This window comes from Copadichromis virginalis, linkage group LG5, assembly GCF_057382275.1.
Source record: "Copadichromis virginalis isolate Kocher_CV1m ecotype Utaka linkage group LG5, C_Virginalis_male_GT1.1, whole genome shotgun sequence".
NCBI classification, from domain to species: domain Eukaryota; kingdom Metazoa; phylum Chordata; class Actinopteri; order Cichliformes; family Cichlidae; genus Copadichromis; species Copadichromis virginalis.
This window is the reverse complement of record NC_140622.1, coordinates 5,893,794-5,906,214: the sequence shown is the minus strand read 5'-3', so window position 1 is coordinate 5,906,214 and position 12,421 is coordinate 5,893,794. Positions and strand designations below refer to the sequence as shown.

The 12,421-nt window shown below is 41.4% G+C and overlaps 1 protein-coding gene across 3 annotated transcripts; it reads right to left on the bottom strand.

Annotated features, from left to right (window-relative positions):
- Positions 1 to 366: 366 nt before the first annotated feature.
- cstf1 (cleavage stimulation factor, 3' pre-RNA, subunit 1) lies at positions 367 to 10,816 on the bottom strand. 3 transcript variants are annotated; one of them, XM_085455636.1, is made up of 6 exons: positions 10,276 to 10,816; positions 9,743 to 9,955; positions 8,539 to 8,816; positions 8,260 to 8,457; positions 7,779 to 8,169; positions 367 to 919 (listed from the first exon to the last, which is right to left on the bottom strand). In XM_085455636.1, exons 2-6 carry the CDS (start codon positions 9,909 to 9,911, stop codon positions 660 to 662), a joined length of 1,296 nt encoding a protein of 431 aa, XP_085311762.1. In that variant the 5' UTR covers positions 9,912 to 9,955; positions 10,276 to 10,816; the 3' UTR covers positions 367 to 659. The 3 variants fall into 3 exon arrangements, with proteins under 3 accessions (XP_085311762.1, XP_085311763.1, XP_085311761.1); XM_085455637.1 differs by having other exon boundaries at positions 9,743 to 9,927; positions 10,280 to 10,816; XM_085455635.1 differs by having other exon boundaries at positions 10,280 to 10,815.
- Between the last annotated feature and the right edge of the window lie 1,605 nt (positions 10,817 to 12,421).

The window sequence follows — 12,421 nt, the reverse complement described above, 5'->3', positions numbered from 1 at the left end:
GGGGTCGGGGAATGCAGAGGGGCGATGGGGCAGCCTGACCTTCCAGGCAGAGGTGAAAGGCCACACCAGAGAAGGGAAACCAGGAGCTTTGAGAAGTTTGCTTCTTTTTTCCCTCTTTCCTGTTTTTGAAGATAAGACCAAGAAAGTGTAGAGGGATCTCTTAAGCTTAACTGTGACAGAAAGTGCGAAATGGCTCTGGCTGTTTGCGTGTTGTGTCCATTTGGTGCTCCTGACAGGTTGCTGCTCACTTTTTGCAGCAACAACTGTGTTCTTAAAATATCGACAGGATATCACTGAGACTGTGTTATAAGCTCTGAGGGGGACTTTACGCCATCAAATTCATAGGACAGACATTTTTCCTTTGGGTTGTTTATTAAAAATCAGAATTACAACATAAGGACATACACAAAATATAAAAGTGGAAAACCAATCAAACCTGCAGAATGATATCTACGAAATGTGAGGAGAGTGTTACCACTGAAGTTTCTACACTCTTTAATAGGTCATAAAAAAGAAAACCACATGACTGATTTTTCCTCCTAAGTACTGTCTCTCTGATTCCACTGTCCTCTTTCCATTGAACTGAAAATGATTGAAGAAGACTGAGTGTTTGCTGAGGTCAGGGAAGGCTTCACAAGAGTCAGACATCCTCCTGTGGCTCAGTCTGTGGTTGTGCGGCGGTACCAGAAACGGGCCCTGAAGTCATCACTGCAGGTCATGAAGCCCGGGTTGGTTGGTGAGTGGACGATGCAGCGGACAATGTTATTGTGACCCAGAGACAGCAGGTTTTTCCTCTCGGCTGTGCGGGAGTCCCAGCAGCAGAGGCTGATGGTGCGCTCGTCAGGCAGCAGCACGTAGTCCTCCGTGTGGTTGAACACGCCCTGCGTACGGTGCATCTGACGGCCGCTCAGCCCTGCGCCTGCAACAGATGAGCCCGACGGGTCAGTCTAAGTAACTGAGCATTAAAAAAAATGCTGTAATCATTTTCACTGTACTTTCAAGTAAATATCAGCTGATAAATGCTGTCCTTACTTCCCATGTTTATCAGCTATCATGTGTACTAACAACCGATACCCAAAAACTAAAGTGCTCAAATTATAACAGTGAAGGCCAGATTGTGTGTTAGCGAGTTACTCACATAACAAAAAACTGTCTCATTGGTGAAATGATGTCATGGTGAAACAAAGTGAACTGAGGATAGACAATATTATTACTGCCTAAAATCACAGACACTGATTCCAAACAGGTTTTCCTTTGGGCCTTTAATAATGAGCATCTCTGTGCATGTGTGGTATCTGTGTAACACACTGTAGTATGTATCTTCTTAGATGCACAGCACATCCCTTCCTGAGAGTAGGCAGCTCTCAGAGACATGCGACCATAAAACACGTGTAATTGATAAATTGTATAGCTTATGCCAGTTGAGCTGGATTCCAGCCAGTCTATGCTCACTGCTACTGCCCTCATGCATGTGGCGAGTGTCAAAAGTGATACTGTGAGTGCTGGCGGATGGTGTGTTTTGTTATCATTTTGGTTGGTTGCGAACCGCTAAACTGTTGAGACTGAACAGGTTGGATCCTACAGGTGTTTCTACGATGACTCACTGCAGAAGTGGAGCAATAGAGCTGCAATAGTTAGAGAAAACTTTTCAGCAAGCTTTTTAAATCTTTCACAGGAGAAGAGAGCAGCAAGTCAAGCTTGCCTCAAGTTGTGTAAACTATGATGACAACACAGTTTGCATAATAATAACCAAAAGCGCAGACTATAACCGTAAGCCACTTTGCAACCCACCTCAAACGTAGCTCCTCCTTTCATGATGCCTGCTCTGTTCTGTGCTCACTACTTCACTGTTTTGCTTTCCCACTGTGGACATAGAATAGTGGGTTTTACGGCTCTCTAATAATCACCTCTGACTACGGTGGCCCTGACTGAATTAAGCTTGCACGGATACACCAAAATATCAGCTGTGGCTTGTAAAGTACACATGTTATTTATGTGATCAACACACAGAATGCCATGATTCTGTCACATTGACTGCCATTCACAAAAAAGGCAGTACAGATGAGTTGCAACACCTCTAACATCATCACACTGAGCTGTGTACCCATTCCTCTGCTCTTCACTCAGCTGACTCACAACTGCACAGCAACACATAACACCAACCACATTATCATGTTTGTTGCTAACACGACTGCATTAGCACTGATAAGCAACAACGATGATTCCGCAGATGCCGATGAGCCAGTAGCTGTCAAACTGGTGCACAGACAACGATCTCTCAACGTCAACACAACTAAAGGTCAAAGGAGCTTGCAAAGAAAGGCGTCTGGACTTCTTTAAGTTACTTGAAGACGTTTCACCTCTCATCCGAGAAGCTTCTTCAGTTCTAAGGTCAAATAGTGGAGAGTCCCAGATATAAACCTAGTGGGAGTGACCCCCCACAGAGGGACAAAAGGACCCCCTGATGATCCTCTAATCGCCTGAGCCAAGGTGACTGAGAACCTTCACAGACATAACACAACTAAAGAGCTAATGTTGGATTTCAGGAAGACCTGACCCACTCATCATAAACTGAGATTGTTGGAGGATCAAGTTCGTCTGTGTCCATATAACTGAAGACGTCTCACACAAACAACACCATCTCCTCAACAAAGAAAATTGTTGCAGAAACTACACTTCCTGAGAAGGCTAAAGTTAACAAGCGGCTATGCAACAGCTTTTATCCCAAGGCCGAAAGGCTTCTCAACACCAGGCTGCCTACCAGAATCCTCCTTACTGCCACACCCCTCCAATAACCGACTGATAGAAACACTCACTAATGCACAGACACTATATCCAAACGACAGACTGGCAGTCTTATACTGCTCTTGAAGAACGCACCTGACACCTGTCGTGGTCATATCTCTAAAGGCAAGGCATTATAGTCAGCTTAATCAGCTGTTTCTTCTTTATTGCACTTTTTCTAATGTAATTTATATGTTGCATATTTTATATTTTCCAGTTGGTTTATGGATTACATATTTATTTTGCATTCATATTTGTAAATCTTGGCATCTGAGCATGTTTTGTTATTTGCACTGTGTGTACACTGTGTACATGGCAATAAAGTTTACTTTCACTTAGCTGCTATTTGTCTTTGAGCAGCCGGGAACTTTTCTTCTTCTTGTCTCCAGTGACTGATGGAAGTGGACGTGGAGATGACTTGGTGACTTTAGGAACTATTGGTGTAGTACAGCATTTGATTGTGTGCCTACAGCTGCCTGATGTATGTTAATTTGCCACCATAAGAATGGTGATTGCATAACTCTAAAAATGAACCACACTGCAATCTTGTGCATGCATGAATGCTATTGGTTTGTCCCTGTACCCGTAAGAACATCACAAAGATGGAGAAATCTTCTCCACAGGCTAAATGACAGCGTGTTTATGGGTCAGATTAGAAGTTGCAGGGATGATGTGTGTTGCAGATCTCATTACAGATGCAGACACATCTCCAACCTAGAGCGTTACCAGTAGAAATCAATGTGATCTCTATAACACTAAGATCTCCAGCAGTGATGACTTGTCCAAACTTTGCCTGCAGAGTAATCTCACAAAGAATAACAGTACTTTTCTCTCATACTGAGATACAGGTTACCCAATTTTCTCCTTTTTGTAGACTTAGGACATTCACAGAGAGCAATCACGGCAGTGTTGTTGATTCCCTGCTAATATCAAATGCATAAGTGCTGAATGTTAGCAGGCAGCATTGTAGATAATATACTTGCTATATGACAGCAAAACTATAACTACCAGCATGTGAATGAGCAGCTGTGTAGTTAGGACTGCTTCTTCTTATACAGCATTTGTCTAGTCTAACTGAACTCACCTCATTCACAACTATTCACACAGGCATGTTTTTCTGCACCTAAATCCAGCACTGGATGCATCGGAAAACTACTTGGGGTTATTATCTTGTCCAAGGATCGAACAGAAACCTTCCAATTAGTACTTAGTAGACTAAATTATACAATTAAGCTCTGGTTTCCTGGGTAACCCTTTTTTAAATGTGTAGCCTGTGCATAGGCCACACATTTATCTATAGTTATTAATTACTGTTAAATAAGCAGGGCATTGAAGCCCACAGGTTCCTTAAGAAAAGAATCAAAACCACATTAACAATTTCGAAAAAATCCCCCCAGTCTTTGAGCACAACGCATTACTACATCACTGTGTCTGCACCCACCACCCCCGAATTCTCAAAGCACGCCACAAGGGTTTTCTTATCAGATAAACATTCACAAAAAAATCTGAAACTATGATCATTCTTACAAAGGAGGAAGGAAGTGGCAATGCAACACGTCTGCAGACCCTCCAACATAGCGTCATCAGGCTCTTGATTTGGCAGGAGTTTTTGCAACATTTATCAGAATAGCAGTTGAAGACGGAACAGTCACGATTACTCATAATCTGACTCAGTGTGATGAAGATTGTAGGGAATGAAATCTTTTTTTACTGAGATCCAGCACTGCCAGCTGAAAGCTACTGTATATTTAAAACACAGCGTGGACCTCGATCACACTGATGTCCCAACAGCAGGTAATATGTAGCATCACAGAAAATAAACCAGTGAAGGCACGATGACCTGGTTATTGCAATAAAGTAAAATGTAATCCAATCAGCTGACAACAAGTTCTTCACTGCAGTTAGAAACATTAACTCAGCATTGCTCTGCTAGGGGGCAGTGTAGTCTTCACAAGCCAAAGAGCATCAAACCTAAACAGGCTGTAAGGGAGCAAGTGTGGCATGGACTTTCAAATCATTAACAACGGCAGATTAGGAGAGAAAAAATAAATAACACACACACTTCACATTTCACTGTGTGTTGTACTTGTATAACTATGCACGTGTCAACTAAACAATCTTGAACAGCTCATGCTGCTACACCACCATCCATAGATGACACTTTTATTTCTACATCTCCTCACTGTACTTGTCATTTCTCTCGTGAGTTACTGAGGATTTTGGATTTTTTTTGATTTTCCATCAGTAAGCTCTGCTGTTTTTGCCTCTGTTAGCTCCTTTTCACTGCTTTACTGAAACTATATATTTATTCTCTAAATGATCAATGTGAAATGGCCAAATATTACTTGAAACAGATACTGGTGGTTTTAAAAATGTAAATAAAGCATAACTTATCTCGTGATAAAAACTCCTTGATGACAGCACTGATCATTTCTATGCTACAGAAATGGTTTTCATGACCAACATAAACCACATCCAGGAGCACTTCATGCACTTTTTACTGTGCTTGTAGCACGTTCAACTAAACGCACTTAACCACACAAACTTATCATAAATGTCTCTCTCCTGACTGATGAAAATAATCAGGAGCAGAATGCTTGTAACGTTCCATGATTTTAAAGTGTCCAAATAAAGCTGCATGCAGCCTGTGACTCTATCAGAGGGAGAATGTTACAGCCCACCACAGACGGTGTTATACTGTCACAGCAACAGGATAACACAGCAGAGAGAGCAGCACTAAGCCACGAGGACGCTGACACACTTCCTGTTGAAATGCCGACACTGGTAGCACTTACAAGAAGGCACTTTTTTTTTTTTAAATCTCTTAAAAATGTTTAAAAAATACTTGAAGTTTTAATTGACATTTTTACAAAATGACCATTTTGAGAATAAATATATAGTTTCAGTAACAGCCATGAATAGCAGTGAACAAAGGTAAAATCAGCAGTGCTTACTGATGGAAAATTGAAGATATCCTCAATCAACTTGCCTCAGTATCACTGTCACAGATGTTAGATGGTAATATGTTAATATGATAAACATCAGGTAAATTTGCAGTGACCGTGGTTCAGTTGTTCAGGCAGTGACTGCAGAGGCAGAGTCCAGTGACTCTGTCACCCATGTTGGATCTCGTCCAGTATAACTGTTGATAACATAATGATATAAAGTGTGTGGCATTTGTTTGTTTACTTATAACTGTCATAGTTTATCTCATCTCCATGACGTTTAGTGGGTTTTTTACTCACTTGACATGTTACGCATCTAAAATGGTTGGGAAGTGATAAGGGGTCACATGCCTGCAAAACCTCTATAGATTAGATATTTATAACATCGTGTAGATGGTATCTGCAGAGTGCGTTGAGAGAAATGACAGTAGAGTGAGGAGATGTAGCAATATAAAGGGTCATGTGTGCAGATAGCAGTGTTGCAGCATGAACTGTTGCACATATGGAAGCGTAAACAGAGTTTATGCTTAAGAGTTTCAGACGCCACTTCTAAAAAACTGCCATTTTTATTGATTTGAAAGTCCATGCACACTTGCTCACTTCCACTGACTGTGGATCTACTGTAACATTATATAGTTCCCATGCTACAATACTGCTACCATAAGTGCTTTGTCTCTTTCACAGCATTACACAAGTCATAAAACTGTAGAATAACACGTGAAATTTACAAAGCATTGTGGATCCATGTGACAAAGTGACACCCAGCTTAAGTCCATTCAGCTCATGTTTGTATCATCTTAGTGTCTCTCCTGTAACTGCAGCTCATTCCTCTGGTTTTTACAGTGTTGAGCGCCACGTCTCTTTTTTCCTGTATTATTTCCTTCTGATTTGTTTAATTAAACACTATTAAATGTTTCAATATTATAAAAAAATTAAAAGGCGGATAAAATGGCATCATAAGTGATTTTTTTAAACTAAGGCGACCTCTAGTGCTGACTGACAAATAGGATCCTTATTACCACTGCATTATGATCATGCTTGATGGAGACGTTACAGAACAGTGCCTAAAAGCTGATAAATAGGAGTAAAAACCCTTTTTACTCAAGCATGGCACGCTAACACTTATCAAGATGAAACACTGCATATATCCATTTAGGAATTTTAAGGGACAAATGCAAAACATAACACTCTTGGATTTTCTCACACACACACACACACACACACACACAATGTGGGAGAAAGCGCATTTTAATTACGTTGACGTCAGCTAAGCTCCTTACTTTAAGTACTATCCAACCTCTGTCATTTAAATCCTAATAAGAATTTTTAATCAAACCACCTGTTCAGCAGCTGGAGAACAGTAAGCTTTGCCACTGCTTCCATCCACAGCACGGTTATGAAACTAAGAATTAAAAATCATTACAAAAAAACAACACAGGGACGGCAAACACATGATCCATGTGAAATTCTGTTCAATAGTGCCAATATGATACACAATCGTGTGTGAAATATAGAAATATAGATGCTGAGTAACATAGCAAAGTGTTAACAGCTGGGCTTCAGTCAGAAGCTGTGTGGATGCTTTCAGTTCTTTTTTTAAAGTTTTATTTCTGTGCTGGACTAAAAACAGAAATGACATCCATGCTGAATGTTGTATAGATGTACAACAGGCACGTGCCAAATAAACTTTTGTTAAAACAGCCAGAGAGCTGACTTTTTTAGTTGGTTAGTTTGTGTTGTTTTACTTTATTTCTTGCATTTTTTTCTCTTTTCATAGTCTATACACTCGTGACAGAAACAATACATTTATATAAACTATATTTCTGGTCATATGTCTCAGCATGAACAGCTAATATGCACACTAGATAAATGTAATTCTTGAGTGTTAGAATTTTAAATATGAATTTGCCATAAACTTGTTATAATATTTATTTTTTATAGGTTTTAAATGTTGCAAGTAGCTCACTATAGGTAAGTTATGCATCAGCAAACCTGTGACTGTGAATGCTTCAACTGCCATAGTTTAGAATAACAGCAAATCCTCCCTACCTGTGTACTTGACCAGAGTCCTGCCTGTTGAGATCTCCCAAAGTTTGACCACCGAGTCTTTCCCACTGGACAGGATGTACTTGGAGTTCTTGGAAAAGATGGCGGAGCACACCTCCGCTCCATCATGTGCCTTCTCAAAGGTCGTCACGCAGCGGTTAGAGATACCGTCCCACAGCTTGATGCTGCCGTCCTTGCTGCAGGTGACATAGCTATTAGCTGTGGGGTTGTAGCTGACCCCGCTGATGGTGTCTGTGTGCTGGTCCAGTGGGTTGCAAGACACGAAGCACTGGAAAGTGTTGACATCATAGAGGCGCAGGGTGGGGTGCTGCGTCCCCACTAGCAGGAAGTCACCAGAGGGGTGGAAGGAGATTGAACGCAGCATTTCTGCTTCCTGTGGGTAAATCGAAAGGCGACAACTGGATTACAAAGATTTGCATTTATATACATCAGCTTTGGCACTTTGGATTTGAATATGTCCGACCTGTATATATTTAAAGGCTCTTTTTGCAGAGGGCTTGGAGTAGTCAAACAGTTTGAGGGTGTAATCTCTGGAGCCAGATGCCAGAATCTGTTCGGTGGGATGGAAGGCAAGGCAGGTGACTTCATCGACGTGGTCGTACAGCGTCCGAATCACAGGGTGATTCTCCATGTTTTGCTGCGCCGTCTCATTCATCATCACCTGATGTATGTAGAAATGAAAAAATGTCAGTGCACTGGCTTAAAAACATCCAGCATGCCTGTGCTGTCTGAGCTGCCTCACCTCAATGGGCATGGCACTCTTCGCCAGCATGCGCTCAGTATCCAGGATCTTGATGGAGGCGTCAGCAGAGCCTGTAGCGATCAGCTGACCATCTCGACTGTATGTAGCAACGCGGCAAGGGCCCTTGTGAGATGTGACGTAGCAGGTCTCATACTCTGACGCCTCTGGAGACATGGTCTGGACGTCTGCGTCAAATTCCAGATCGATGCCAACACCCGGGGCTACAGTATCGGAGCGACCGATCGCATACTGAACAGCACTATCGTCATTTTCCATCCCTGTAATGGATTATAGGTTGTAGTTAGGATCTGAAGACATACAGTACAAAAACCAAGATGTGGATGAAACAACTGCTACAAAGGCCTGAGAATCTGAGATTATAACCCCAGATAGAGGAGATTAGATAACTAGATAGACAGAATAAATAAAGCCAGTAAAAGTAGCACCAGTAGAAGACTTGAAAAATCTGCCCTAAAAGAAAGTCAGTCACTCTATAATCAGTCATGTTTTTCTTTTTCAAGCTGTTTTAGTGTGTTCGGTCTGAGCTTCATAGTCCTGAATCTTTGTCCTAAGGGCAGAGGGGAAAAGACAGTGTCCAGGGTGAGCTGCATCCATTACGACACAGCTGACTTTTTAGCACATGTTTCGTGTATATGTCAGTCAGAGGTGGCAGACTGGAGCTAACCTAGCAGAAAAATTAGGAGGACGCTAAAAGCAAAGGGTCAGCAGTTTGGAGGCATTTCACACTGCTATGTCTACTACGTCAGCCTCTTTTCATATCTTTGCAAAAGTTTTAACTTAACTGGAAACTGTGGTTATGCCACATGAGTGTTTCGGAGGATGCAAAAGGGAAAAGTCCTGCAACTGTAAATGGTGCTGCAGTATGGCACACACTAATGACTCTCACTTTCAATCAAATCAATCAAAAAGAGACCAGTGCAAACAAGCAACGCATGCAGAGCAGAGAAGAGTGTGACTGATAGATGATCCCAAAGGTCTTACTGAAGTGGAAGAGTGCATTCTTCAAGCAAGTCAGAATTAGCATTATTTGTTTCACTTCAAAAACAGCTCGTCTTATAATTAAGCAAAAGCTATGACGTCGGTGTCGGCTGTTTCTTTTAATTGCACAAAATACTTTTAGGTATCCCCCACCCTCCACCCCAAGATGCTGTTTTCAAGATCAGAACATGGTCTCAACTCTTACCTATCTTTGCCAGCTGCATGAGCTGCTCAGAGGGAGACACAACGCTCTGTGGCTTCACCTCATTGATGAGACTGTTGGCGATGCTAGTGTATCCATCGTAGAGCAGCTGGCTGATGATAAGCTTGTACAGGTGCTGTCGGTCCTTCAGAGTCGGTTTGGGACGAAACATGTTGGGCCACTGTCACCTAAACCGGGTCGTGACAACTGTGTGAACTAAAGTCGAAAACAAAATGTTAACAACCTGCCCCAGGTCTATATTAGCGGATTGGGTTAATGTCAAATCACAATATTAGCGAACACCGTTAGCTGTAGGTATGCTAACAGTGTGGCAGTTATAAGGAATGAATGGATGTGTTAGCCTTGCAGCTAACAACGTTAGCTTTGTTGCTACAGCGATGACAGAACTAAAAAAGAACAATGTGTCCATTGTGAACCATGAGCCTGTGCATTGTCCAAAAGAAGCGGCACATGCTACTTAACAACATAACTGTAAAAAATTATCTGTTTTTAACATTGAAACACATAAAACATACCAACCCTCTTAAAAGTTCCAAGTGCGCTTCTTGATCCGAACGTCCGTTACGTAATACGTATTATGCGCACTACGTCACCGCACAGAAAAGCGTCATATCCGCGCGACGCGTTTCTGGAGCCGCCATCTTGCTCAGGGGCTCTGGCTAAGGTTTTGGCCTATTCCGATACAAAATACCACGCTTTATGCTGCTTTTTGTTGTTCAAATGAAAATGATAATAGAATAACGTTCAGCTAGTGAAAGCCGTTTAATTTGATACATCATAGTTAGAAATCCTTTTAAGCTAATGGTTTATTGACCCCTGAAACCAAATGAAGGTAATGCTGATTAGAATACGTTAAATAAAAAAGAACATATAAAGTAATGTATTGAAAAGATGTTGAAAATTAAGTTTGTCAGTTCACTATATCTGACATTGTGCCCTGCAAATTATTGAAATGAATTATGAATTATTAAAATGAGCACATTGTAAAATATTTCTCATTTCACTAATGCCTTATACATTAACAGTTATATATACCCCAAACTCCGTTTTTAATAGACAAAGATCCCGTTGGGGTTGCATCAGAAAGTTATGGTATAGGCTTTAGATGGACTTGTGTGAGGATTCTCAAAGAAGACATTTGTGGATAGAAGCCAATGAAAAAAAAGAGTTTATATTGGGCTTGAGGATTGAAAGTCAGTAGGAACAAGACAGAATACATGTGTATGAATGAGGGGGAGACAGATAGAAAGATGAGCATACAAAGGGTAGAGGTAGTGAAATTAGATGAGTTTAAATACCTGGTTTCTACCATTCAAAGCAACAGACAGTACACAAGAGAGGTGAAGAAGAGAGTGTAGGCAGAGACGAGTCAGTAGAGACGAGTTCCAGAGGTGATTTGGGACAGAGGAATAACAGCAAGACTGAAAGGAAATATGCACAAGATTAGCTGCTGTTATGTGTGGTTTGGAGACAGTTACACTAACAGCAGGGCAGGAGGTGTAGCTGGAGGTGGCAGAGTTGGGTATATCAGCTCAGGTTCAGGTTGAGCAGTCTGGGGGCAAAGTTAGAGAAGCAAGACGGAGACGGTTTGGACATATGCAGAGTCAGGAAGACCTGAGAAGAGTTTAATGGATGTAATGAAGGAAGACATTCAGAGACTTGGTATGAGAAAGGGAGCAACCAGAGGAGAAAATATCACTACTACCAATAGTAACATTGGTAAGTAAAAAGAAATATTGCAAAAAAAAAAACAAAGCAAAATTTTAAAAGCCAATCAAAAGTTATAGTTAGTACTTTTATTGCTTCTGAAGGTGCAAGTGAAGACCAGAGAGAGATGGTGAGCACGTTCATAACATGTCTGTTTCTATTCTGGGACAGGATGTTGATGTGATGCAAGTACCTGATGATCCACTCAGGCACCAGGCTGAACTGGAACACCAACACGTTTTATACAACAAGACGGGTGAGCAAGCTGTATTTCATAAGGAAGGTGAGATTCTTCCAAATTTGCAGTGAAATGAGATTTTCTGTCTCTAATTTGTGCTGGTGTGCTGGAGAGCAACATCAAAGGTGGCGACACGAGGAAACTGGATAAACTGATTAGAAAAGCAGGCTCTGTGATTGGCTGGACACTTTGAAACTGTGGTGGAGAAGAGGTCATCCATCATGGCTAATCCTGACCGCCCTCTGCATAACAACAAAAACAACAACAATAATATTATTAACACAATTCTAACACTTTTAATGCAAATACGTTCTATTTATGGGTTCAAGACTTTTTGTCAGCCATGATCCAGGAGAGGGCGCAAAAGAGCACCATCTCAGACACAAAGGGAAAGAAAAGTGTCAGTGATGGCAGCTGGTTGTGGACAAGAGTGGGACATGAGGCTGCTGTGCTTAAGCTACTGGGAAGATGAACACGTAAGTGGTTATAGGCCTGCAGCAAATCCCACCCACGTACAGATGCACACACATTAATGCTCAGTTACCACTTCCTGTAATGTGGTTCATCACTGCTAGTGCTGGCCAAAAACAAAGAGACAAAATGCACTGTAATACATTCAGATTACAGGGATGATGGTGGAAACCTGCTATGGAAAAGGTAGACTTTTTTGAATGATCCCCATCAAACACCGATGAAATAGGCAGAATACCTTGCAG

Excerpts from the sequence above, each read along its gene's own strand:
- cstf1 (XM_085455636.1), bottom strand. The coding sequence starts at position 9,911 with ATGTTTCGTCCCAAACCGACTCTGAAGGACCGACAGCACCTGTACAAG. Across the intron at positions 8,170-8,259 it reads GAGCCTTTAAATATATACAG|GAAGCAGAAATGCTGCGTTC; the intron begins GTCGGACATATT and ends ATTTACCCACAG. Across the intron at positions 920-7,778 it reads GACTCTGGTCAAGTACACAG|GCGCAGGGCTGAGCGGCCGT; the intron begins GTAGGGAGGATT and ends CATCTGTTGCAG.